Genomic DNA, 27,788 nt, shown 5'->3' on the forward strand with positions numbered 1-27,788 from the left:
TCAGCCAGTTTCCTCCTACCACTTCTAGCCTCCATACAGAGGTTTACAGATGTGGGAGGGACTCGGGATATCATCCAGACTGACCCCGCTAAACTCATAACAATATACTTCTCTCAATAGTGCTCACTTCAGCAGCATATATACTAAAATCAGAATGACTTCTCTCTGTAAAAAAAGTAGCTTTTATTGTCTCTCCTATCTCCTACTCAAAAAAAATGACAAACCTGGGAGCTTTCCTTTCCTCTCATCCTGAGGCACCTCCACCTCCTTGCCTCTCACTCTGGGTCCTTCTGGCTTGTTCAAGGGATTGCAGTCCTTTACTCCATAACTGCACCCAGAAGGAGGGAAACCAAAGGGATAAGACCCTTTGAGGTCTCCCCCTTGGGATGACTCTCACTGGCACCAGGCCATCACTGGATGCTCCTCTGTCTGCAATATGTCCAGCTGCTGCAGAGTGATCCCATTTTTAAAAAATAGTCTCCTCTGTAGTTGTTTTTAAAATGTGCTATCAATAGAAAATGAGAACAGCTGGCAAAAGGCTTTGATGGAATCTCTCCACACCTGATGTGCTAGTTTTCTATTTATAGGGTAGTTTTTCCACCCTGGAGAGAAGCATTCAGAACTGGAAGCCACCACCATTCTATCATCTCAGCCTTTTGTCTCATCCCCACATTATTCTTCTGCAAATGTAGACCAAGCCTTCGTGGGACTTATTGCTTAGTAAATATACTTAGCATCAGGCTGCATCAATTGTACCTTCAATGCACAGTGTGTCAGGCTGCAAAACCATCATACTCTGCTTTTCTGTTTTGTACAGTGGCATTGCTTTGGGATTGTAGGCTATTGCTGTGTTGCAACGATAGAAAACGTATTCCTTGCCAAGTCTCTTTAACTACCCATGTGATACTCCAGGAACTTGGCTCCTTCTGAACTAGGGGTAGACAACCAGGGAACATTCAGACACTGTTGGACTTCATTTCCCAGCATCCCTGACCATTGGCCACATTGGAGGGCCACAGGCTCCTCCCCCTGCATGCGCCCCTGCACGCACCAAACCCCTCATTCCTTTAATAGCTGAGGTCCAGCTCTGAGGGCCTTCTGGCGGTTCCCTCCCTGCGAGAAGTGAGGTTACAGGGAACCAGGCAGAGGGCCTTCTCCGTAGTGGCATCTGCCTTGTGGAACGCCCTCCCATCAGGTGTCAAGGAAATAAACAACTACCTGACTTTTAGAAGACACCTGAAGGCAACCCCGTTTAGGGAAGTTTTTAATGTTTGGTGGTTTTAGCGCATTTTTAATCTGTTGGAAGCCGCCCAGAATGACTGGGGAAACCGAGCCAGATATGTGGGGTATAAATAATAGGTGGTGGTTGTTGTTGTTGTATGTGGGAGATTGTCTCCATATATGAAGAGGGTGGGAGCAGAGCTTCACAGCAAGGGATTAAGAACTGATTCAGAAACCAGAACTGGCCCTTAACTAAACTCCTAGAACATTGGACCCATCAATAACAATTTTCCAAGAAATTGGCATGGAGGAACTTGCAGTGAGGACACGGATGCTGCAAACGATAACAACTCTGAAGTCTGCATTTTGCATCAGCTTCCAATCCAATCCAGTGCACTGAGTTTTCCTTTAGAAGGAACCTGGTCCATCTGAAGCGCTACTCTCTGAGAGCTGTCAGTTTATCAGAATCTGGAGCCATGGCCAGGACAGACAATAGAACTTTAGATCCACGCACATGATATGCTAATAGAACTCTTCTACAGTAGGTTTGGTATCCTCCATCGTTGGAATAACCTTTAGATGGATCAGCTGTGTAGTGTTTTGGATCTGAAGAGAAACGCCCCCAATGTGATCTGCTGGTTAATTTTCTCTGGGACTTTGCCAATGCTAAGTCTCCCTAAGGTATTTAGAAAGTGAAATTGAGCAAGAACTCTTAGAGATGGTAGAGGAAGAGAAGGCTCAAGAATTTATAGAACATACTGATGAATCCTCAGTATCTCAGCTACAGGAAAACTCATGGCGCACTGATTTCTAAGGCTGCCCTTGGGCTACATCAAGAGTTTTTATTCAGCAAATCTGACAGAGCAAATCATAGGAGGAACTAAAAAGCCATTTATTGAGAAGAAAACACAGTGTAAAATTATATTTTATGATTCCCTTCTGAAGTGGTAAAAGAAATGGAATGGAATATATATATTTATACGTTTCAGGACTAAAACTCATTTCTCTTTGTCCTTGAAGCCCAGTCTTAGGCAGGTGTTCAGAAAAGTCAAAAAGAGTGCCCTTGTTACATTTCTCTGTGTCAACCATCCTAGCCCCACACATCTCAAAGCAGGGGTCCCACTTAATAAAATCTAACAAAATAGTACCTTATTGGGTATCTCACATACTTCTCTTATTTCATGTTGCTGAGCTGAACATCAGCCCCTAAATTTTCAAAGTGAAGTCACCTAGTACAAGCCCAGTCATGTGATGTGATGGTACCCAGAAAACGAGCACATATAAAGAGTTTGTTTTTGCGGAAAATGCTTAACTTAAAAAAAGAAAGTGGCATGCAAAAGATAAGAACAGCACAGAATAAAATAGCATAAAACCAATAAAACTAAAATAATTTCAGATACCAACAATAACCAGCGGTATGCTTCATATCTGACTAATCTGAGGAAAAGATTAGGGGTAATAAAAAGAACCTGTGTGTTTTAGCATGTACCCAAAGGATAGAATCATTGCAGTCCCAGTCCCAGCTCCACCTTCCCCTAGGCAGTGACTAAAGTAAGGTGCCCACTAGAGGGGGCCTCTGATTGGCCCATTTAACTTTAACTTCAGACAGGCAATCCCGCCCCGCAGCCTGGCCACATGGCTACATTTCATTAAAATGAAAAGAAAATGTCAGGGCGACCAATCAAGCATCTCCCATGCAATGTGCTGGTGGCGTTTATTCTCCTCAGTTATTACTGGTAGTTCACACTGAATCTCAGCAAGAATACTATAGACCAGGGGCAGCCATTATGGTGTTCTCCGATGAGAACAGCTCCCATGATCCCTGACCATTGACCATGCTGGCTGAAGCTGATGTGAATTGTAGTCCCAAACATCTGGAGGGAACCATGTTGCCTAGCCCTGATGGTTGTAACATCACCCATGAAGGTAATTCTCCTGGTTTAATGTGCAAAGATCTTTGCTGACTTCTGGTTTGCCACAAGGGGAGAAGGAAGCCAGTGTCACTACCTCAGCGAACCGGCTGCTGATTTTGGCGTTTAGGGGAAGTGGAGGGAACCTTTTTTCACATGTGGTGGACATGTAAAAAGGTAAAAGTATATTGGGAAATAATTTATAATGAATTGAAAAAAATGTTTAAAACTACTTCGCAAACAAAAAAATACAGATTCCTTTTTGCTGGGAATAACCCAGACAGAAATTCCTAGGTGTCAGAAAAGGTTATTTATATACGCAACAACTGTGGCCTGTGTTTCATTAGCCCAAAAATGGAAAGTGAGCAAGGTCCCAACTAAAGAAGACTGGCAACTTATAAGTTGATAGAATATGCAGAACTTGGAGATTTAACGCACAGAATAAGAGAGCAAGAATAACATATATTTAAAGAAGAGTGGAAAACATTTATTGGATATATAGAAAATAACTGTATACAGCTTAAAACACCGGCAGCACTAAGATAAATTCAACAGAGTAAATCATTTTTGATGGATGTAAAAGTGGAAAACTGATTTGAATGGTTATAGTAAAATATGCAGGAATGTCTGGTATGTAAAATGAACCATGGAAGGAGAAGAAGGGGAGTCATTGGATATTTTAAAGTTTGTAAAATGTTTATTTTGAAATTTTAAATTGAAAACATAATAAAGTATTATTTTTTAAAAATGTGCAAAGATCTTTGCCACCATAAGCTTTCGTCATCTTTCAGCAAATATGACCTAGTTATTGCCCTTCTTCTGATCATCTGGAAAGCCAAGCCAAAAGATGTATATTTCAGAAACTGAACAAAACCACTCTGTCATTGGGGAAGCTGTTTCAAATGGTCTGAGGCCAAACCCAAGTGCTATTTTTAGCTGGCCGCCTGGTATAGCAAACCTCATCCCTTGAAAAGAGACACTATAACTTTTTAAAAGTAGCTAATGAGATTAAGGAGTAGCAAAGCTGAAAAGGTTACCGTTCTTGACCTTTTATAGAGGTCTACCTGTCTTAATGAATTCACTAGCTGTGACAGGTCTGCTGAAAACATTGGATTCCACATCCCTTGCCCATCGCAAGGGAAAACATCTCCTCCGACTTATTGAAGAACTGACTAGTGGCACACGGGGAACAAAGGAAAAGCACTCAATACTGAAGTAACCCAGCTAACTAAAGGAGAAGCAGAGGTCTCTGCAACTACACGCAATATACACAGTTGTCAACGCAGAGAGTGTCAGTTCAGTAGCCTTCTGGGATGAGATAGATAAAGAGTAAAAAAATAATCATCATCATTTCCCCCTAAAAAGGAAAAGACCTTAGAAGCACAACCTCGTGGGTTTTCAAAAAGCTGAATTCTTTGCTTTGTAAAGAGGCAGGCAACTGCACCTGCTTCTTAGGATCTCTGTGTAAATATGTAACAAATATGCAGTATTTTTGACCAGTGCCTATCTTGCATAGCAGGGCTGAGTAGACATCAGGCTTGTCAGGTCTCCTTTGTTTTCTACCAGAAGCCACAGACCCACAAACAAGAGTGAGGGTTGAAGAGCAGGATGCCTCTGAGCACATTCTGAGCCTGGGAGTTTTGTTTCAGGATTGGAACTGAACTCAGAGTGCTTTCACGCAAAAGCCCACTAGCAATGAACTTCATTTCAGAAGGCCACTTTAAGCGTTGTTTCATTGTTGAGGTTGTTAAACCAGGAATGGAAAAACCTTTTCCAGCACAGGGGCCACATTTGGGCAATCTTGCATTCAAAGTCGCCAGCAGTGTCAGAGAGCATGTGCGTCAACCATCAAGTGCTGAATGCATACGCATGTTGTCCTTGCAGCATTTGTAAATACATAGGTTCTTAGGGCTAAAAAAGGTCACTGCAAATACAGGGCCCAAGTGAGGGGATAGCAACAGTCTATCCCAAAAGGTCACCGCAGTGACTGTTTCTACGAGATCCCCACTAAGACACACATAGTGAACCAGGCGAAAAGGAAACCCTATTGTAGGGGAGCTATTACCCTATCTCACTTCTGCTTTTGTCTGTGTGTAAAACAGACAGGATTCTTCACCTCACACTAGACAGTGCAATTCCGCCTTCTCAACAGATCTTGTCCTTCTTAGACTGCATTCCAGCAAGCATGCTCTTTGTGTGACTTCAAATCTATCATGAGCACTGCAGGTGCATCTCAAAGTGCACCATCTCTGTGCACCATCTGCTAAAGGACCCCTGGACCATTAAGTCCAGTCAAAGGTGACTATGGGGTGTGGCGCTCATCTCACTTTTTAGGCCAAGGGAGCTGGCATTTGTCCACAGGCAGCTTTCCGGGTCATGGCCAGCATGACTAAACCGCCTCTGTCACACAGAGGGCTGTGATGAGTGCCAGAGTGCATGGAAACACCATTTACCTTCCTGCCACAACACTACCTATTTATCTACTTGCACTGGCATGCTTTCAAACTGCTAGGTTGGCAGAAACCGGAACAGTGGGAGCTCACTCCATTACTGGGATTCGAACCGCCAGCCTTCCGATCAGCAAGCCCAAGAGGCTCAGTGGTTTAGACCACAGCACCAACCGTGTGCAGAGCGACATTCAGAAAGGCAATGAGCATCTCCACGTTCACTTTAATGGAACTGGGTAGGTCATCCTAAAATCCCACTACTTTGTGTTAGATTGATGGTTTATTCAGTTCAAATTAGACAATTTGACCCTTCATTTCTTTAATAGCCCTTTGGAGAAGCAAGCATTCATCTCATCATTCCCATTTCCCTGGAAGCTGCAACAGCAACAACAAAAGTTTAATCTGATAGTGAACAGTCCTGTGATCCATGGGTGTTTGAGCAGAATATTATGCAGTCTCATATATCCAACCCTCCTGTGTCCAACTTCTTTCATACACTCGATATTCTTCACACTTTATGGAAGAGAGTTTATAGCTCAGGAACCACAGAATAATACAAGGCTGAGTTAAAAGTATAAGGCACATTTCAAAGATTTATTTATTTTTATGTAAGCTTTCAACACAGAGCAAACAGTAGATGGTGTATTAAAGATGATGTAGGCCAATTCCATATTGCACTAAAGCTAATACTTTTGTTTTCCTAGAGATATTCTAAGAAGCAGCTGCTTCTTTGCGTTCAGTGTTACAAATAGCTGAGAGATGTATTGAGATGCAGGGTTGCAACAGAGTAAATGTCTTGGAGGGTCTGTTTGTGAATGAATCATCAATTGGAAGTCGCCCCTTTCAGCGACTTGCTTTGTTTGTGTTAGTGTGCGTGAGAAATATCCCCGGTGGTATTAATATGGAAGGTACCTTCTCCTCGTCCTCCAGCTCTGCTCTTCTGCTGAGAATATACAAAGCAATAACCAGAGAAATTAAGGAAGATTCACAGCCTTTAAAAGTGCTTGTCTGAGTTTACTGCCCACCAGTACCGAAGGCCCTTCCAATTTACCAGAACAAGATACTTTATCTTCATGATGACAATTCAGTTACACCATTCAACCTTCTAAACACTGCATAGATCATGTCCTTATTATCTGCATTCCAGGAAGAATGTGGTCATGTTGTCCAAGGTCAGGAGACACATCTCTAACAATTGTTTCCTTTGGCCAGCAGTCACATTACTTAGCATCTAGCATTAGATTTTAGTGACATGGGACAACGGCAAGTCACTCCTGCATGGCTATTAAAATAGTGGTGTGGAAAGGGTTGGAGGTGCATTACAATGCCCCAAAAAAGGCAGGACTCCTGACCTGGATGCTCCCAAATCCTGAGCAGTAAAAAGGTAAAGGACCCCTGACAGTTAAGTCCACTCGCGAATGACTCTGGGGTTGCGGCTCTCATCTCACTTTAGTGGCCAAGGGAGCCGGCGTTTGTCCGCAGACAGTTTTTCCAGGTCATGTGGCCAGCATGACTAAGCCACTTCTGGCGAACCAGAGCAGTGCACGGAAATGCCGTTTACCTTCCTGCCGGAGCAGTACCTATTTATCTACTTGCACTTTGACATGCTTTCAAACTGCTAGATTAGCAGGAGCAGGGACCGAGCAACGGGAGCTCACCCCATCGTGGGGATTCGAACTGCCGACCTTCTGATCGACAACCGCTTTCATGCAGTATGTTGAATTTGTTGGGCATTTTTTAAATTGTAGAAAGCCTACATAAAATAAAGTTTGTAAGAAGAAATATGGTGCAGAGTTAGGAACAGAATGAAGTTCTTTGTTTTTGTTTTTGTTTATGTTAGGAGTTTGAGTTTTCTTCCTTTTTATTTCCTTGTCTGTTAGAATCATCACTGCCTTATTTACATGTTTTGGCATCTGCTTTATATGCTTTATGTGCAGTTTCCATCTTGGGCATCTCCAGGTAGGGCTGGGAACAAATCCTGCCTGAAAACCTGGAGATCTTTGGCCATTCATTGTAGACAGTGCTGAGGTTAGATGTATAAATAGCTTGGGAACTTATCCACACTTACCTTTCCTTCACTCTTTCTAGCCATGGCCTATACGTAAAAGCCCCATTTCTGAGTGTCTGGTTTTTTTTAGCATTCCCTATTAAAAAAACCACTCTTTAAAGCTCAATCAGAGCAAATGGCAAGCAGCAGAAAACCTGAATGGTTATTTCCTCCAATTGAGCTTTAAAGAGTGAGTTTTTGCAGGGAAAACTGGTAGCAAAAAATAAACCCACTTGAACACAGAGCTTTTAAGTGAGGACCTGTGACTGGAAAGAGCAGGACAAAATAAAAGTGTGGATAAGCCCTGAGGCAGCTACCTTTGTTCTTAATATGTTCAGCACTTACCCACACTATAAAAAGCATTGTCACCTAGCTGATACTGACTGCTACAGGCAGTGAGGGACCTACAGTTTGGGGGCTCTGTCATGGGGGCTCCTTCGCAACCAGCAACAAGCTCTGGGTAATCACCATTATCTTCTTCAATGGGGTTGTTCCACGACAGATCGCCACACCTTTACAGCATCTGTGCTACTGACTCTCAGACGTTGGGCTTGTTGAAATATGTGCAACAAAAAAATAATCAATTTGAGTCATGTGACTCAAATCACATCTACTGGACCCAATTTTTTAAAACAATGATAACTAAAGTTGCATGTGAGGCCCTTTTGGGATAAGGGGCCCTGAAGCTTAAGTTTCATTCATTTCATAGTAGATCCATCCCTGGCTATAGGAACTGAATATATTCCTCCAACACAGCTTGGTCCTGGGATTGTTTCTTTATTTCATGTCACTTTCCAGCACCGGCTCTGCCATTAGGCAGAGTTAGGCAACCACTTCAAGCAGTGGTTGCTGCGATATGGAAGAGGCAGCAGCCATCCCTGATTGTTTCTCCTTGACCACTCTGACTGTTGGAGGTTTAAGGCTGGGGTCTCTTCCAGCACTACCTGCAGCAACCAGGAATTGAAACTGGGAACTTCTGTTTAAAAACAGATTTCAGTCTCTGTGCTACAGGCCTTGCCCAACACAGGATCTTCAGTAAAGAAAGGCATGGCCCTGAGCATGAGGCTAACTTTCTATTATGGGAGCAAATGTGCAGCTTTGCTACCAATCAAGCAAATGCGGAAGAAATGAAGCAGGTCACAGAGGGACTTGATGGCACTTATTTGCTTTCTGACATTTTCCTTTTTCTTCAAATTTTAGCCATACATCATAGAACTGTACAGTTGGAAGGGACCCCAAGGGTCATGTAGTTCAACCCGGCAATGCCGGAATCTCAGCTAAAGCATCCGTGACAGATGGCCATCCAACCTCTGTTTAAAAGCCTCCAAGGAAGGAGAATCTGCCACCTTCCAAAGGAGTCAGGGTTGAGGAACGAAGAAGAGGGAGAGTAAAGAAAGTACTTTGTATTCCGGTTTTATTAGTATAACAGATGCCATACCTTTAAGCTCTGTAATGACATGCACCTCTGCCTTTGCTGAAATGGCAAGAATATTTGCTCATTAGCATGTGCTCAGCAATGCCTCTTTAAAAAATGAAAGAGAGGTTCTATGGAGCGTTTCATTCTTCTTTAATTAAAGAGGAATGTCACAGGGCAGTCCCCCTTTTTTTGCCAAAAGATCAATCCATAACGGGAAAGAGAATGGAGCTATGGTAAATAACCTTCTTTCAAACACCATCTAAATTACTCAAACTATAAGTTGTGACAATCTATTGATCGTCTATTAACTATAGTGAAAACAGAAACAGAGAACTGACAAAGGGACACATCTGCCTAAACACCAGTACAATTCATGAGATATGTGCAACAGCACATTGGTGCTCATGCACAGTTTCCATAGTCATTCAATGGTACATTTGCAGGAGAAGATGTTGCCCTGTAATCATGCTGTTTGTATTTAGGTGGTGTGTTTAAAATGCCAGCTCTTTTTTTAAAAAAATGGAAGCATCAGCAATTTTTGTAGGTGAGCTAATAATCACACCTAGTCATCAAGAATGACATATAAGTGCTGTAGAAACGAGGGCCTTTTGTTTCTTCAATAGGTAATGCTTCAGAGGCATCATCCTGGCTCACTTTCTCCCTGAAGTGGTACAAAATGCAATCAAAATATTTTGCTCTTCGATCCTTGCCAGATAGCATCAGGAACGACTTGTTCCATTACAATCATTTAGGCGGGTGATACTACAAAAAGGCAAAAAAGGAAAATAGAGAGAAGAGCAGAACATTATACAGTTCTCGAAGATAGGGGAAGAGGAAAATGTGGGACACAGAAAGCTGGAGACAACCCGTCATTAAGCAGAGAAGCGACATTTCAAATAAATGATGGATGTGGAGTGTCTGGGCTTCTGCAGTGCTACTTAGCAGACCTAGCAGAAAGAACACGATTCTGGCTGAATACTCCTCCCCTCCCTCCAAAAATTAATCACCACATCTCACTACCCCTTAGGCTCTCTCTCTCAAAAAAGTAAACTTTAAGCAGGTACACTGTACTATATTGCCCTGCTCTCTCCCTCTCTTTGCATGTGTGTGTGTGTACAAATGATGCCTGATTTTGGTCTTCCAAAGCAGCTACTCTATTCCCAACTTCAGAATGGAAAGCGAAATACCGGTGGTCAACAAAAGGGGTTTAAAGACACTCTCAAGGCAAATTTTTTAAGCACAGATAATTGGGAAACACTGGCCTGCAAGCACTCCAACTAGAGAATAGCCTTTGAAGAAGCACAAACCCAAGACGAAAGGGAGAAACGTGCTAAGAAGGCGGCACGTTTGGCAAATCCTCACTGTGATCAATTCCCATCCAGAAACCTATGTCCCTGCAGTGGAAGGACGTGTGGATCCGGAATTGGCCTCCACAGTCACTTACGGACTCACTGTTAAGACTGTGTTCATGGAAGACAATCTTACTCAGCTACAAGTGATTGCTAATGAAAGATATGACCACCTACCTTGACCTTAGCCCAGTATATCCGAAGGAGCATCTCCATCCCCATCGCTCATTCCAGAGTCTGAGGTCCTCCTCCAAGGGTCTTCCTCTGGTTCCTTCATTGCAAGAAGCAAAGTTACAAGGAATTAAGCAGAAGGCCTTCTTGGTAGTGGTGCCCGCCCTGTGCAACACCATTTCTTCAGATGTCAAGGAAATAAACAGCTATCTGACTTTTAGAAGAAATCTGAAGGCAATCGTATTTAGGGAAGTTTTTAACGTTTGATGTTTTATCGTGTTTGTACTTTTCTGTTGGAGCCACCCAGACTGACTGGGGAAACCCAGCCAGGTGGATGGGGCATAAATAATAAAGTTGTTGTTGTTGTTACCAAACAGAAACTTATCAAGGGGTGCAGGTGTCATCAAGAATACACAGCTGAGTGGCAATGATAAGTTGGCCACCATCTTGGACAACATTCAGAGAGGATTTCTCAAATTCATTGATTTGCCAAATTACATTATTTAACCCCCATCTCCACCCAAAACATCCTTTAGCCCCTGGGATTATATGCAGGGGTGGAGGAAGGGAGGTGGTGGGGGTGACCCACCGTGGGTGTCATCATTGAGGGGGGTGACATTTGGCGCGCCGCCTGCCTGCGACTCCCAAGCCTACCCCTAGCCTTCAGGGGAAGGGGTGGAGCTGCGCCACTTTGCCAGTGGCCTTCCCCCCTTCCCCCTTTGTTTTGACAGCTTGGGGGAGGCTTGGGAGTTGTGGGTGGGCAGCGCGCCATTGCCCCTCACTCCCAGGCTGTTTCCTGGGGGGAGCCTCCCCAGAGCTGTCAAAAGGAAGAGGGAAGGGAAGAAGCCTGCTGGCAAAGCAGCATGGCTCCGCTCCCCCCCCCCCCCCAGGAAGCAGCCCATCAGGGGCAGCTCACGCCACTCTCCATGGGCGGCTCGCTCCACCCCCATAGGTGTCTTGCCCCCTGGGATGCTCGCCCTGCCCCCATGGCCTCACCCCCAGGTGCACAGGATGTCTGGGTGCCAGAGCAGCTAGCTCCGCCTCTGATTATATGCACGTGCACGCGCGCACACACTGTGGTACAGCAGAGCCACAATGTTCCAAATCTGACTTGATTACTTTGTAATAACTATTTATTTGTTTTGTCTTTCAAATAGGCTGAAAGCAATGTGAATCACTTTAACAAAGTTGGCATCTGCTAGATATTCCTAACCATTTAATTGGGACCATTTTAATTAGTGGGTTTCTGCCCAGCTCTGATTTTTTCTCTCAAAACATCAAGAATAAACTGAAGTAGAGTGACTATCAATTTTACTTAGTATTTTGTCATTTTTATTTTTTCCCCCCCAAGTTGGCTTTCTTTTAAATGGCCCTTTATTAATCAACAGAGCTATTTAGTTGAGATGGCTGATGTCCACTTAATTTGGATAATAAGCTGTCAGCTTAATCCAATTAAAAAGATTCTGATATAACATGATTGAAAGCAGAAAACAAGGACATGCAGAGAATGAAATGGCCAAACTTCTGTAATGGGTTTAGCTTCTTGAAGGGAGGCAAATCTTTGAAAGTCTCCACTAATCAAATTGTTCTAATTTGCCTTATTTTAAATCTGGCATCGTATAACTGTGCAATTGGATCAAAATTGTTTCAGAAATAAAACTACATTGATTGAAGCCTGATTTAAATAAAATACTGTTGGATGAAAAACCCATGCATGTGTTCTGAGACCAGCATTTGTTACTTCAGGGCTACAAATCACAGGCATGCAGATGCTGCACTCTGTATGCATTTTGAATTAAAGCAGGCTTCAGAACTAACTGTAAGGTCAGCTACCAAAGACATAAAATAGGAAGAGCCCTGCGAGCTGAGACTAAATGTCTATCTGGCCCAGAATTTTGTTTTCACAGTGGCCAACCAGATTTCTATGGAAAATTCACAAGCAGAATGTGATCACAACAGCACCCTTCCCATTTGTTTGGTTTCTCAGTACTGGCTCCTGGAGGAATTGTGATTCTATGATTAAAATTGGTGTGTGATTGAGGAGGACACTCAGATAAAGCCAACAATTGGAAGTACATGTGCACCTAGTAGTCTGTGCTGCAGGTCTTGTTTGTCAAAGAAAACCCACAAAATAATACTACCCCAAACAAAATTGGCATAGTGGAAGCTGGCTTGAACTGCTGGTTGTATACTCTGCTTATATCAAAATGAAATTCTCAAAAGGGGTAGAATCTAAGTCTAAATCTGAACTGTTGATCCAAAATAAAGTTTCACCCTATCTCTAACAAAACCTGCACTCAGATCATATTTAACTTTCCTCACATCTCTTACTAGATATTAACTTCGGCCTGAGAAAATAACTACAGAAATACAGCCCATATTTTCTGTCACTTGACAGAAATTCCATTTACAATTGTTCAGGAGACAAGAAAATATCTCTAAATTTGTATGAGAGTTATTCTGACCCATTTTGGTTAAATTTTGAGAAACAATCTGTACCCTCAATTAAGTGGAAATAACTCCTGTGCAACCTGAAAAATAACTGGAAAATAAGGAGTGATGTTTTATATGTTTGAAAAGGGGATTCCAAAACTAGTGGGGTGATAAAATGTGACTTCCTTGGTAGCTGAAAAATATCACTAGTGGGAATAGGAATGTTTAGTATTGCTGTAAACATCCAAGAATAATTTGTTGTGACCTTTTTAGAAATAATGGTCTAAGAATTATCTTGAGCACAATATTCCTAACTCCAAGGCAGTATCAACTAATAACATATTGGCACCACAGTAATAGTTTTTCTCTGTCCTTTGGTATGTGTGACCGGCATCCCCGAATGTGGATGTCCATTCTCATGTCCATTAGGTTCAACGGGGACTAGAAAAGCTTTGCAATGTGCATCTTCATCAGCTGCACATTTGCTGGATTTTGTATGATGTTTCTGGTCAACTTAAATGGAAAGAAACTATAGATGAAAGCCTGTTGTTGTTGTTGTTTAGTCATGTCCGACTCTCCGTGACCCCATGGACCAGAGCACACCAGGCACTCCTGTCTTCCACTGCCTCCCGCAGTTTGGTCAGACTCATGCTGGTAGCTTCAAGAACACTGTCCAACCATCTCATCCTCTGTCGTCCCCTTCTCTTTGTGCCCTCCATCTTTCCCAACATCAGGGTCTTTTCCAGGGAGTCTTCTCTTCTCATGAGGCGGCCAAAGTATTGGAGCCTCAGCTTCAGGATCCGTCCTTCCAGTGAACAACTGCCTTTTTTGCAAGCAGAAAAACTATATTGCAGTCACTGATCTCCATTGGGCCATACACAGAATCGTTTGCCACAAAGGTCTTCAAGCAGATTAACACGGCACAGTAAAATAGCTTCGTAAAGCCACTCCGAAGCATCACATCAAAAGCTCGACTTATGCAAATCTCCAAGCTATGGAATGACAAGATACTTTGTCTGCAAGATCCGCTTATTAACATCTCCATATAACTGATTGACATGATACATTGTGTAAAATCCATCGTGCAGTCTCAAGCTTCTCTGAGTAGGGTGTTTTGCAGCTTATGAGCAGCTCCATGGCAGACGAGTAATGAATTATCTGAAGCGAAAAGACCGCAGGGAGCCATAAACAAAAGGGTTTACAGATTTGTGAACCAGCTGGTAGTTGATATCTGTCATTCACAGAAGACCATGGATGGTCTTAATGGCTACTGGTGCCCTAAGAGACCATGCGAATTGAACTTGTACAGAAGATGCCTATTTTGGCTGAGGCACTGCTCAATAAACCAGCAGAAGAGGGCTCAGTATGGAAACTTTATTCCCTTCCCTCTCCATCTGGCCCCTACACTAGAAGGAAAGAGTGGGTTCCTCTGCCATATTCAGGATGGCTCCAGGTTGTCAGCATTTTGCAGAAGGGATTAAAACACATATGAGGACTTCAGGCTTGCTCAGTTTTAAAGTGATTTTAAATGCCGTTTTGCCTCAGCACAGGGCTGGGGAACCTATCAGCTTTGCGAGACAGATTCTAATCAGGACTGACCTCACAGGCCCCATCACCAGATGTAACAATAATGTCATTTTCAATGTGCTGATAAAATGAAGGATTTCTTCCCCTTAGAGAGTCCCCATGGGGTTTGAATGGAATCCTACTGAACTGAGCATCAGCTGCAAGGCAGAGGGTTAAATCCTGCTGCTTTGGCAGTATTTGTTTCCTGCGGTTCCCTACTGAGAACAGGCATACTCAGCCAACTGACTTCAGGAGTAAGTATAGCAGGTTGGTATAGTTTGAGGGGAATGGCCTTGTGGGCCATATTGGAGCCTCCTGGTGGGCCAGGATTAGCCTGCCAGCTGGAGGTTCCTCACCCCAGTCCAAGCACAATAAACTTTTTGTCGTTTGCAAAGTGTTGGGGAAATGCATCAAAAAGTGTGGGATAGTTAAGCAAATTAGGAACAGGAAGACTTGTAGACACCCTGCAAGCAAATCAGGATGAGTGCAGGATTAATACTGTAAACAATACTGTGAACAAATCAGAACAAATGCTCAGTCAAGATCAGACGTAGTCTAACCTCCCTGTAAGCTTTGTGTAAGCAAATCAGGATGATGGATAATGAATAAACAAGTTATTCAGATGAACTCTTGCACTATTGACAAAGTTATTCCATGTCACTCAAGGTTTTGTGTTTCTATAAAGAGCCAAAGGAAAGTGAAAACCTTTGTATTCATGATCTCATGGCATATTACATTTTTTAAAAACACAGTGTGCTTTAGTGTGTGCTGGAAACCTCCGAACTGAGCAAACAGCAGTTTTTTTCTTAAGCAACCTTGTGTCATTTTTGCGAAAAGAATAGTAATATTAGCTACCACTTTGTAGCTCAACTTCATGTTAAGAAATGATATGTTGGGGAATAAACATTCATTTCATCTGGCTCAATGTGTCTTGGGATTTAAGACACGTACTTCAACACAATACCAGTTAATTTGGATCAAAATTTCACTAAATTAGGCACGGATGCATAAAGAAAAGTGGAGGGAGGAGAATCATTAACTGTAGCATCCTGCTTGGAGCTGTCTTCTAGCCACTGATGCAACACTATTTGACAAGGAATGTGGCTGTGTACTGAGAGCCCAAGCTTAGTCTAAGGCAGATCTGCCTACTGTCTTAGTTTTCATAACATACAGCAGGGATGGAAAATCTTTTTCAGACAAAGGGCCACATGTATCTCTAAGCAACCTTCCAGGGACCACAGGCTAGTGGTGGGCAAAATCAGAAGCAAATGTAGGAGAGGGGACACTACACATTTGAATTTTACCTTCACACAGTAGGCTCTATCATACACACAGACACACACATCCCTCTCTATCCTCCATCTAGACAAGCAAGAAGCATGATCAGAGTTTGTGGATATATTAAGCACTCAAGGAGGGTGCAAACTGCAAATCAGGTCCACTAAGTGGCATGGTTCGGGAGGGAGTGTTCAGTGGTGTAGCATGGGTTGCCAGCACCTGGGGCCACGTGGAGGGGTGGGAGGGAGAGAAACAGACAGGGTACGCATGCTCATTCAATTGCCTAACAGCATCCGTGTCACCCAGGAGATCGCAGCCACAGGGATAAGAAAAGAAGAGTTGCTCTGTTATCTGGAAAGGTCACTTCTTGGCTCACATGTTTCCAATGGAGCCCAGTGACACAAGTAAGTCTGCAGCTGTACTGAGGCCGCACCGGGTGTTGAAATTTTGCACCCCTAACCATTTTGCGCCTGGGACAACCTCCCCTGTGGCCCTCCACACACTATGACACTGGGTGTGTGACCTTGGGAGAGTCCTGAGGGCCAGATACAGAGGCATCGGGTGGCATGCAGTGCCTGGGCCTGAGGTTTCCCACCCCTGACATGCAGCTCTGTACACAGATGCGGCCTCTGTGTTTGCTAGCTAGCTTTAAGCACAATAGGCAGCCTCTCCAAACAGAGTTCATCCTTGATCCTAAGATTCAGAGCACAGCTTTCTTGAAATAAAATGAGCAGCAAACAATTTCATTTCTGCTCCTGCCACCCTGAAAACCTAACTCATACAGACACTTCATTTTTCAGGAATGGGCACTACATAGGAGAAATCAAGATGGATTGCAGCAAACGCAAGCTAGTTATCCTGATAAAGGATCTTGGGGGGTCACAGCCATAAGCAAGCACAACCCTTAACATCTTCCTTGCAGGCAACAGTAACAAAAGAATGTGATATCGATTGGCTGTTGATCTGAAAGCAGAGCATTTATCTGAAGCTTTTTAAAAAAGAAAATCGTGCAAAGGGGCATTCTGCTTTGTAAGATCATCGCCAGGGCTGAAATCCATACCATGGAAATGGTGTTTAATTTGGGAGCCGAAACTCCAGCCAGACTCTCCTTTGCTGTTGCTGCTGAAGCGATAGTTTCGTACCATATTGTGCTGCTTACATAAGGATTCGTTGAGGTTTTCTGATGGCAGCAAGGAGAAAAGAGTCAGTGAGGTGTGAGAAGAAGGTGAATGGGGATATCATGAAGGATGAACAACGTCTTAGAGGCTTGTCAAGAAAAACATTAAAAAATGAGCAGAGTGGTTATTTCTCAGGTGATGAGAAAATCTAACAATGTTTCAAGATGACATGGGCATCTGCCCCCAAGACACTGTTGCCGGGAATATGAGGCCAAGGCCATGGGAGGCTAGATGGCTCATAGGTTTGCCCTGGACCACGTGCCGAAATCTAGCTCAAAGGAGGTGTCATTTAACATTACCATCTTCTGGGGCTTATGTTTTTCTTAAATTGTGTGGCATTGGTGGCCTTAATCGAACTCCTCCTGCGTATCACACAACCCATTTGAAGCGCATGTCACTGGAGTGCAAGAGAGACATTCCCGTACATGGTTATAGCATTGCAAGTTTAGCTCCTCTCTCTTGCAAAGCTCTCCCAGTGGCATTATTGTGAGAGGAGCATCTTCCAAGGCCAAACCCTGGAGATCTTTCCTAACCATTCCAAGAGTTAGGTAAAGGTAAAGGTACCCCTGCCGGTACGGGCCAGTCGTGTCCGACTCTAGGGTTGTGCACCCATCTCACTTAAGAGGCCGGGGGCCAGCGCTGTCCGGAGACACTTCCGGGTTACATGGCCAGCGTGACGAAGCTGTTCTGGCGAGCCAGCACCAGCGCAGCACACGGAAACACCATTTACCTTCCCGCTATAAAGTGGTACCTATTTATCTACTTGCACTTAGGGGTGCTTTCGAACTGCTAGGTGGGCAGGAGCTGGGACCGAAAGACGGGAGCTCAACCCGCCGCGGGGATTCGAACCGCTGACCATACGATCGGCAAGCCCTAGGTTTTACCCACAGTGCCACCCGCGTCCCTTTATTCCAAGAGTTACTCCCAGGCTATTTTCCTACTACCATTCCCTATTTGCATACTATTCATGTTTACCAGTCACATGCCACACACTAGAGGAGCTTCAGTGTGTGTCTGGGACATAGAGATGAATCAGTGACGATCCTCAGCATGTGTTGCTCTGTGCTGGAAGGATTCCTCATAGCTGCAGTCTATCAGCTTTAACATTTCCACGATGATGGAACCAGAGGATATGCGATGTAGGTCTTTTATAAAGAGAGGGAGAGAAGGGGGGAATTGTTTCCTTGAAGTGTACAATTGATTTGTGGGCCACACTGGCAAAGAGCTCAGTAGTGGCCCGTATTACAACGGAGTGTTCAAAAATTCATACGAAACAAGGGGATCCAGGCCATTGCCAATCTTGGCATATTATTCTACCCTATGTGGTGGTCCTCGCTCACAAATGCTTTGGCATGGCAGTACTCCACCTACTGGGAAGTATCATTTTGCACAGGGATGGCTGTGTGAAGCATCTCAGTTGAGTGGATCACCTCCATATCACTGCAAGCCACTGCCAAGGAACAGCAGCGTTGGCAGGGATATTCCAAATGATTGGGATGCCGCAGGAAGTAAGCCCAAATCAACCATGTACAAAACACAGCCTGCCTGGTTAGTGAGTACTATCTAAGCACTGCTCAGTGCAGTGGTGATCAGATATGCCTGTGTCAGTGTCAAGGTGACCCTAAGCACTTTTTTCATGATAAAAATAGGTACATTCATTAAATTTATATAAGGTGGTAAGCCTTCATAATGAGGGGATTGTTTTATTTAGAAAAAAAATAAAAGCGGCTTTATTTTATCTTTTAAAATAAATCGTATAATGTGATGAAGAATCATAGAATTGTAGAAAGGGCCCTGAGGGTCATCTAGTCCAACCCTCTGCAATGTGGAATCTCAGCTAAAGCATTCCTGACAGATGCCCATCCAACCTCTCCTTGAAAACCTCCAAGGGTAGAGAGTCCACTACCTTCAGAGGGGGTCCATTTTACTGTTGAATAGCAGAGCAGAACAGAACAGAACAGAACAGAATAGAATAGAACAGAGGCTAAAGCAGTATGCATATGAGATCTTGGTGTCAGATGCACCCCAAGGTTCTGTCACACTCTAGTGTGACCAAGAAACAGGACCCAGAATGGGGCTATATGCATGGGTGTAGGACTGGTTCCCAATGAATTACTAGGTGACTCTGAGAAGATCCAGCAATCTGTCTCATGGTAGGAGGAAGTCCTCTGTATAATACCTTATAGCTCTATTTCTAATTTCATTTGTCTCCACTGTTTACAGCCACCATCTCCCAGATCCGTTTTTCTTCATTTACACCTGACTGACAGAAGACGTTTGCCTTTAACCTACATGTTAACAGTCCTTCTTAGCTGCGAAAGAAATAGAAAGGCAGCCACCAAAAATCCAACAGGAAAAGAAAGCTTGTTTGAGAGTCATTATATCCCTATCTAGGAAGACACACATTTACAAAGGATGAGGCAGTGAGCCAGGCTGTGCCAGGGACCTCTTACTGAATTAACCTTTGAAACTACCTGGGAAATGTTCATTCTGTACAGCCCAGCTGATCCACAAGAATATGCTGTTATGGCAGGGCATAATCTTCTCAGGTTGTAGCTTGGAGACTATCTGCATATCTTTAAATGTCCCATGATAGCGAGAGGAGACAGTCACTGTAGGGTTCGCAATCATGTACCTGTTCAAGATGGGGGGGCAGGGGGCAGTTCTCGCAGTGTCCTTACGTGTGTCAGCTTGACCAGCTCCCACATTCTGAAAAAATGAAGTAATTGACTTCATTCCTCCAGATTGTGTTGTGAGAACTCCTCACACAATGGATTTGGCTATTTGCAGTTCTGCTACTGCTAATCATTGTTGACCTTCACCAAGTATCCATTTGATCGCCCCCAGGGGTATTGTAATTTGCATGTCTGAGGGTGTTTTTGCTCTCACCTTCTTGCAATGCCGACAAAGCAGTTTGTCCTTCAGACTGTCCCAACCCTTCTAAATCAAGCTGCAAATACTTATTTTGTCAACAAAAGAAGTTGGCAATGACTTGTGAGTTCTTTGAAGAAGCGGAACCCCAAAGAAAGTGGATGGAGCGGTGAGCTAGTTGTTGTTCTTTTTTTAAAAAAAAATCCCCACTATTTGGCTATTATTAAAGTTTATTCATTCATTGATCCTGAACTGAGTAGTTGGGCCTGCTTTTGTATGGTGGGAGGGATGGCACTAACAAGTGTCACATCATGCCTGAAGTTTGTACATTTTCTCGTGTCTGCGGTTTAATCATGGTATCACTGTGTTCTCTTTATTTTTCTTTCCATCGACCTTCTCCGGGCTGGCCTGGATAGTTTTTCTTCACCAGGACACAGACTTAAGCAAACTTGATTTTGCAGACGGTAGGATTAACTACGGCCTCGGTCCAGTATACCTGAAGGAGCGTCTCCACCCCCATCATTCTGCCTGGACACTGACGTCCAGCACTGAGGGCCTCCTGGTGGTTCCCTCACTGTGAGAAGCCAAGTTACAGGGAACCAGGCAGAGGGCCTTCTTGGTAGTGGCACCTGCCCTGTGGAACACCCTCCCACCAGATGTCAAAGAGAAAAACAACTACCAGACTTTTAGAAGACATTTGAAGGCAGCCTTGTTTAGGGAAGCTTTTAATATTTAATAGACTATTGTATTTTAATATTTTGTTGGAAGCCGCCCAGAGTGACTGGGGAAACCCAGCAAGATGGGCGGGGTGTAAATAATAAAATTATTATTATTATTATTATTATTATTATTATTATTATTATTATTGCTGCTACTACTACTACTACCCACTGCATCAAATCCCATCCCATCCATCATTACTACCTTCCCCACCACCCCACATAATCATGGTAGGTCACAGGAATAGGAGCATAACAATGAATGTTAATGGCTCCTGCCATCACCCCACTCAGTGGTGAAGCTGCATGCTCCACTACCGGAGGCGGAGAGCAGGCAGGGGCGTGGCTGGCGCCCCCGGGGGCATAACACACATCCCGGGGGCGTGGTACACCACCCGTGAGGGCATGGCACCCGCAAGGACATAGTGCTTGGCGTGCGGGGGTCTGTGTGACATGTGTCAGGGGGCCACTGCGATGGCACCCTACCGGAACAATGGTGCCAGGGGCGGTCCACTCCCTCCGCACTCCTGTTCCTCTGCCAGTGACCCCAGTTAAGCAGAATTCAAGGGGATACATATTTCAGCAGCATGACAGAGCAGACACTGAAATGGGTTGCATTTGATAAGTTGCCTTTTGATGTGTTGTTTTTTCCTTGACGTTTGTTCTGCTAAATATCGCTAACACACAGGATACCTGATTGATTCACAATGATTGCAAGGTGGCAATGGGGCTCAGCTCAAGTGCAAGCTCGATTATTGAGGGAATCAGCATCCTTACTCCCACCACAACCAAGTCTCTTCCAGACAGCCTGGTTGTTCAACATTCGTCCTGATTTGTCTGTGGAGAGCTTATAGGACATCGGCTACTTATTGAGTATTCCTTCTGATGTGACTAGAGGCCATGCTGGGCAGGGCTGATGGGAGCTGGAGTCTGGCATCATCCAGATGACCACAAGTTCCCCACTGTTCCACTAAGGACAAACAAAATCACCCCTTGTAGGGTGGAATTCATGATGTATTGGAGGCACTACGTGTTTTTAAGCCATCTTTCTACAGTTCATAGACTGTCTGCTTATGGTATGTGCTGATCTATGTGGGTTTGGCCTATAAGTGACATGCCAAACTCTTTTTGCCTTTTCATTCTGGCTCTGGTGGAGCCCAGAAGCACCTGATGTCCCAAAGGTTTCCCAGCCTGGCCTTAGGAGGCTGAATATGTATGTAGCCATCTCATTCCCTTCTCCTGATAAATCTACCCACTCTTAAAAAAATATATGCATCAATCAAATGCAACATCAGCAGGAATCTAATCCGTCTTCAAACCACTTACTTCTGAGTAGTTCCGTTGAAGCATCCTGAGTAAGCGGCATGGAAATCCCTGCCACCCTATCGAAATGTCTTCTCGCTGGCAGAGAAGCATCCTCTCTCCCCCTCCGGTCCTAATCAAACCCTTTTGTTTGCTTCTTTCCTGTGATGAGTGCGATGGGGGTGCTCCTCTCTGCCACTCACCCACACAGCCTGGTAATCATCATTGGCTGAGCTGCCTCCTCGTCTACTTGAGAAGTGCTCTGTCACTCCAGAGATGAAGGCAGCATCTGGAAGAACCTGAAAAGGATGCAGAGGAGGGGGAAGAGTTTGCTCCAACAGCTGCAGACCATTCAGCAGACTTATCAAAGTACATGCTGATTGGCATAAATTACACTGACGCTTTCTGAATGGGGTGGCGAGTGGGTGGGGTGGGGGTGCAAAGTTTCCTTCTAAACTTGCCAGGATAGTTTTCTCTCTTTTTTGTCTAAAATAAAGTCAAAGCAGCATGCCAAAATCATCACCATCGCCAGAGTGTGCAACACAATTAATTATTTAGGCAGCTGGGTATGTTTTTAAAGAATCAATTATACAGAAATGAGGTATTAATCCAGATTGGTATACTACAGGCCAGATTTCATGAGATGAGCTTTAAAAAGACCGCAGGCACACTTTTGCTCATCTCTTTTAAGGGCAGGTACAGCCACAGCGAGCTTAGGTGTGCTCACTGCAATTCCCTCTTCTACACACTATCAAAAGCACAGAACCAGGTTCGTCCTCCTTTGAGACAATCTCAAAGTTGCCATCTTGGTTTTGTGAGTCCTAGTCCACCTGCACCCTGCCTTACAGGCCTTTTCCACCTGGCCTGGAGCTGAGGCTGCTGAAGAGACACTTGGGCTAGGGTGTTGTTTGTGGGGGTTTATTGGGGCCATTGTTGCTGTTGGTTTTTCTATCTTTATTTTAGATTTTGTGTGATTTATGCGGAGTTTGTTTCATTTGGTTGTGTAATTTTTTTAATGTTTTATTGTTTATGCCTACTTTTGTTCCATTGTAGTGAAGTATTATTATTTTTTCCATGTTGCAAGTGCCTTGAGCATGGTTTGAAATGTGGAAAGGCAGCCTACAAATAAAACGATGGATGGGTGGGTGGATCTGCCCCCCCCCCAAAAAAATGGGTTCCTATGTTTTCGGGTGTGTACAAAAAAAATGGCAGCAAACCTAAGGAAACAAAGCCATGATTCTCCACACAGTTTCACCAGTTTTGTTCTAGCATAAATCTGGTGCTAGGGGCTAATCAGGCATAAAACTGACTTAACTAAGTGGAGAACCAAGCTTTAAAACTGAATGACTGAAGCTAAATACTAAATATATAAAGGGCAGTTTTACTTGGAAAAGATGGTTTTCTATGTACCCTTGGGGAGCATTTCAATCCCATCATCTCCTATTCCCAGGACAAGCTCCGAAGCAAAGGCAATCTTTTAAAACATCAATTTCCAGGCGCATTGTAGTAATGAGATTTACTTCTCCAACAGTAAGGCAAAGGTGGGGAACCTTAGGCCCAGAGGCCAAATATGAACTCTTACCAGGTTACACCTCCTCTCTCTAAGCCACACCTCTCACTGGCCCTACTTGGTATCCCTGTTTTTGCATGACTGGAAGGTGTCTTTGAACTCTGATAATAGCTCTTGTTTGTCTGGCTGGAGGAAAGACAGGGGTGTGGGTAGGTGTGTAGAAACTAACCTACAAAGGTAAAATTCATACGTGTTGCCCTACATCTCCAGCAAAAACATTAATTACATATTTGGACATGATAGTCATGAGCATATTAATATTGGCCTGCAGGAGCTGCTGGTTTGCTCTGTAACAGGAGCACCATTTTAAAGCAGCATAAATATTCTTTTTAAAGAAGTAAAACCTCCTCAACATCTAAAGTTGAAACTATGCTTTCAGGCTCCCCAAACCACCCCTTAAACTAAAAACTGCAGCAGACACAAAGAGATGTTTTGGGCAAAATGAGAAACTAAAAAAACTGAAGATGGTTGATGTTCCTCCAGAGGCCAGGAGTTCCACAACCAAGAAAACTCTGGCTCGGATCATCATTCCAATGCTGGAGTAATGTAATAATCTTAGTAGCTGAACTGGCACGTACCAGGAAACAGACACTCCACCAAGTACTGAGGGCCTTATAAGCCAATATCAATACTTTAAAATGGACTCAGAAACAAATTGGCAGGCAGCCAATACAGGAGTAATATGACTGACTGCATGCCACTCAATATATAACATTCCTCACTAGCTTCAGCTTCTGAGTTGTCCCCAAGAGTAGACCAATGCAGAGGACATTATCATAATCTTCATTATTGTATTTTTTAAAGTTATTTTGGAAAGCATTTTAATGTCTATACCTTTAAACTTTTTCCTTAGGTTTACTAAGTCCTGACTGCATCACTTTCATATTTTATTCCTATTCTTTATCTTTTACACTTTCTGTTCAGGATTTTGCAAAGTTAGCCAGTAGTTCAACCCAAAGAAAATGTTAACCTGTTGCATATTTGTTATAAATATAAGCCACCTATAGTCTTGAAAGATGCCTTAGAAATAGCTGAAATAAAGGAATAATGCAGAATCAGAGCAGCTTAATATTCATTTCTTTTCCCAGTCTCCTTTTACAAACCTTCTCTCTCTCTCTCTCTCTCTCTCTCTCTCTCTCTCTCTCTCTCTCTCACACACACACACACACACACACACACACACACACACACTTTTGCTTCAGCTCCATTGAAAAACTAGGTTCACATTTGCTGATAGGCAGCTAGCTGAACATTTGTACTGAGCCGCTTGCATTTAAGCAGAAAATGACACTGATTGTCACTAAATATAACGAGTGCCGTATGTGTGTTTCATTGGAACCGCAAGCTCAAATTAGCCTGTCAGAATTTCAACGTACCCTGATGCAAACCTGTCAACTGACACAATTAGCTCAAGAGACTAAAGAAAAGGCTTGTCAAAGCCGTCAAGGCTTTCTTCTTGATCAAGTCCTGTCCCTTTGCTCAGAGCCTTTATTAAATCCAACTGCATTCCACACTTCCAGTTAGGTCAATGCTTATACTCCTTGCCTCACGCCAACACCATCCTTTCAGACTTTTAAATGTGTTAATTCTAGGAAGGGCAACATCTCGTTTGCAGGGCCCTAAATTCTGGATTAGCAAGAGGAAGATGATGTTCAGCTGTATGTGAAATCTTATCAAAGACTGAACCCTAGTGTTCAGGAGGATTAGGCAACATATTATACTCAGGATACAGCTAGTCTTCACAAATGGATTTTCAGCCTGATCATCTTCGTCTAGGAAGAAAGACATACAAACAGTGTGCAACATGTATTTGTTTTGTTACAGGAATGTGGCATGTGTTTCCAGGAAAGAAAAACTTTGCATTGGGGAAAGGAGAAGCTCACTGCTACTGTCAGGTTTGCGCATGAATGTGTCTTGGGCGGGCAAGAGGCACTTGTTAACATGTACTTTATTAAGAGACACTCATTTCTCGCCTTTACACATTTATTGAAAACCGTTTCAGGATCTCACGACGTTCAGCTTGGCTGTCTGGAGAAAACGGTGTCAACACAAGAAATGGGATCTGCATTCACTGAACTTGATAGCGTCCTACAGAAATAAAAGTGAATCCAGAGGGACATGAAAGAAGGAAATTTCATCCTTTCCCAACAAATGCAGACGCCCTGTTGGAAGTTGCATGAGACCATTTCCTGGTCCTAAACCCAAAGGGCTTCGGTCCCCTGGAGCCAGCGCCTATGTTCTCCCACCTTCCTCCAGAGGAAGCCTCCATTGGGTCGCATTCCCTTCCACAAATGGAAGAACCACTTTTTTCATAGATGGGACACTGAATGCAACCAGTGTCTGTGGATGTCCATTGGCCAAAGGTAATGGGCTTCTACTGGTTCTTCTATCATCATGGTCCTCTCCTGTTCTCATTCCATTGGGAGGATGCCTATGATATCTGTGAGAGTCTCCATCACATCCATATTCTTTAGGCATTGGCTGGCAGCACAGGTTCTAAGAATGATGTTTTCCTATCAACAAGGAACTGGAAACTGTAGCATCCTGGTTGATTGAGTATATGGAGAAATTCCACGATTCTTTGCAAACATTTCCATACCTAACAACATTTCAGTACCATGAAATAAAGGAATTTCTCCTTGCAGGTATTACACAACCCCAGTCCAAGGACTGCTAAATAAAAACTTCAGATGAACACAGTAAGAAACTGAAAGAGCATAACTAATCTCTTGAACAGTTAAATATTAATTAGACCAGAACAGGACATGGAAATGTTTAAAACAAATGTTCTTGGTGGTATTATTAAATGTTAACTTTTATGCATACTAAATCATTTTGTAGCCAGTTAAAATAGCTTTTGTGGTCTAGCAAATGCATAATTAATATATTTTTTCCTTGCCATTGATGTTTAATAATTAAATGGTGTGCTGAACATTTAGACAGCAAAAGAAGAGAAGCCCTTTGAAAAAAAAATGCTATGTTTCTTGAAGAATGTTATAGAGATTAATCATTTCCATTAAAGCTTTGTTGTTATAATTTATTTTACTATACCAAGTAGCAGGCTGTTTAGATCTCTTTAAAGTCTGATTGGGGAGTTATAAGGCTCTTTGCCTGTTTCCTGCATCAAATACATTATTCTACATTTCCTAGTTGTGTGGGCAACCAGCATGTGCAGAATAACTAAATGCGGACGCTTTTTAATTTTATTTTTTCGGTCTCGCTTTGATGAACTAGCCTTTAAGCCTGGCAGACCCAACTCACCAGTTAATATCATGAAAGAAAAGGCCTATTATTGACTGCTCACTCAATATGAGCTGACTCGGTGCCTAGCAGAGCAAAAAGTTTGCTGACGAGAGCTCAGCAGTCTCGGAAAAGCCAGAAGTTAGAGCGGAAACGGCTGCTTGCAGGTGGGAAATGGTGACCAGGGGACAAAGAGCTTACAGAGCTGTGATCTGGATAAGTTTTTCAAGTTCTCATCCAGAGTGGGAGCCACAGGCAACATGGGAGGGGGCCTTATTCTGAGTCAGAGACCATTGGTCTAGTCAATCCTTTCAGCTTGGTATTGTCCACACTGAACAGCAGCAGGATTCCAGTCAGTCACGGTTCCCCAGTCAGTCAGTTACAGCCCTACCTGGAAATGCCAAAGATTGAACCTGTGGCCTCTGCAGGTCAAGCAGATGCTCTGCCACGGAGATGCAGCCCTGCCCCACAAGTGAGAAAAGAGGAAGAGGCCAAAGAAAAGAGCACCAGGTGAGCTCTTCTTCGTGCCTGACTTCATTTGGGTAAGGAACGGGCAAACCCTATTTATTTATTTATTTTATTTCCTGTTTGATTATAAAAAAGAAAAAGAAAAAACCCTCAAAGCGCTTTACAAAAAGGTAAAATCATAACCCTAAAACATACCAAAGTTACCTCAGCTTTCAAAGCATTGTAATGTTCTAGGTTTCTAAGTAATGTTCTAGGTTATGATGTGGGAGGAACAAGGACTGCAAGCAAACCTCACTGACAAAGCTATTTCTAGGAGACTAATGCTCAATAGATTAATGTAGCAATGGCTTTTTAAAAAAAAAATCTAACCCCTACTCCCAAGGTATTCCTGATCCACCACCCCTAAATGCTTGATAGCCAATTTTGTGAAGCGATTTCCACCCCACCCAACCCCCGAGGGTGTAAAGTTGCATGGGTGGTTACTGTAATACACAGTTCAGTGGTGCAGCAGACAGGTGCAAAGGTTCCCAACTCAAACCTCAGCAGATATTGATGGATGGAATACAACCTTTTTCTTCAGGGAGCTCACTGTGGAGTGAAT

The 27,788-nt window shown here is 43.5% G+C and overlaps 1 protein-coding gene across 8 annotated transcripts in view; it reads right to left on the reverse strand.

Moving 5' to 3' along the window:
- Nucleotides 1-6,153: 6,153 nt before the first annotated feature.
- Nucleotides 6,154-27,788, reverse strand: part of LOC310703824 (uncharacterized protein C6orf118) — a 42,848-nt gene continuing 21,213 nt past the window's right edge. The window contains exons 10-13 of one of the 8 annotated variants that reach the window (XR_014524388.1): nucleotides 22,113-22,208; nucleotides 10,569-10,662; nucleotides 9,064-9,099; nucleotides 6,154-6,521 (exon numbers count right to left, since the gene is read on the reverse strand). Coding sequence is in view for 3 of the 8 variants with exons in the window: in XM_083496539.1 (XP_083352665.1) it covers nucleotides 10,617-10,662 (46 nt within the window). In the remaining 5 variants the exon portion in view is untranslated. Of the gene's footprint in view, nucleotides 6,522-9,063; nucleotides 9,100-9,264; nucleotides 9,805-10,568; nucleotides 10,663-16,795; nucleotides 17,020-17,992; nucleotides 18,163-21,113; nucleotides 22,209-27,788 lie in introns of those variants that run through there. The other 7 variants (XR_014524386.1, XR_014524387.1, XR_014524390.1 and 4 more) reach the window with 7 other exon arrangements.

The sequence above is a fragment of the Podarcis liolepis genome (assembly GCF_965112155.1).
Source record: "Podarcis liolepis genome assembly, chromosome: 3".
Classification (NCBI taxonomy): domain Eukaryota; kingdom Metazoa; phylum Chordata; class Lepidosauria; order Squamata; family Lacertidae; genus Podarcis; species Podarcis liolepis.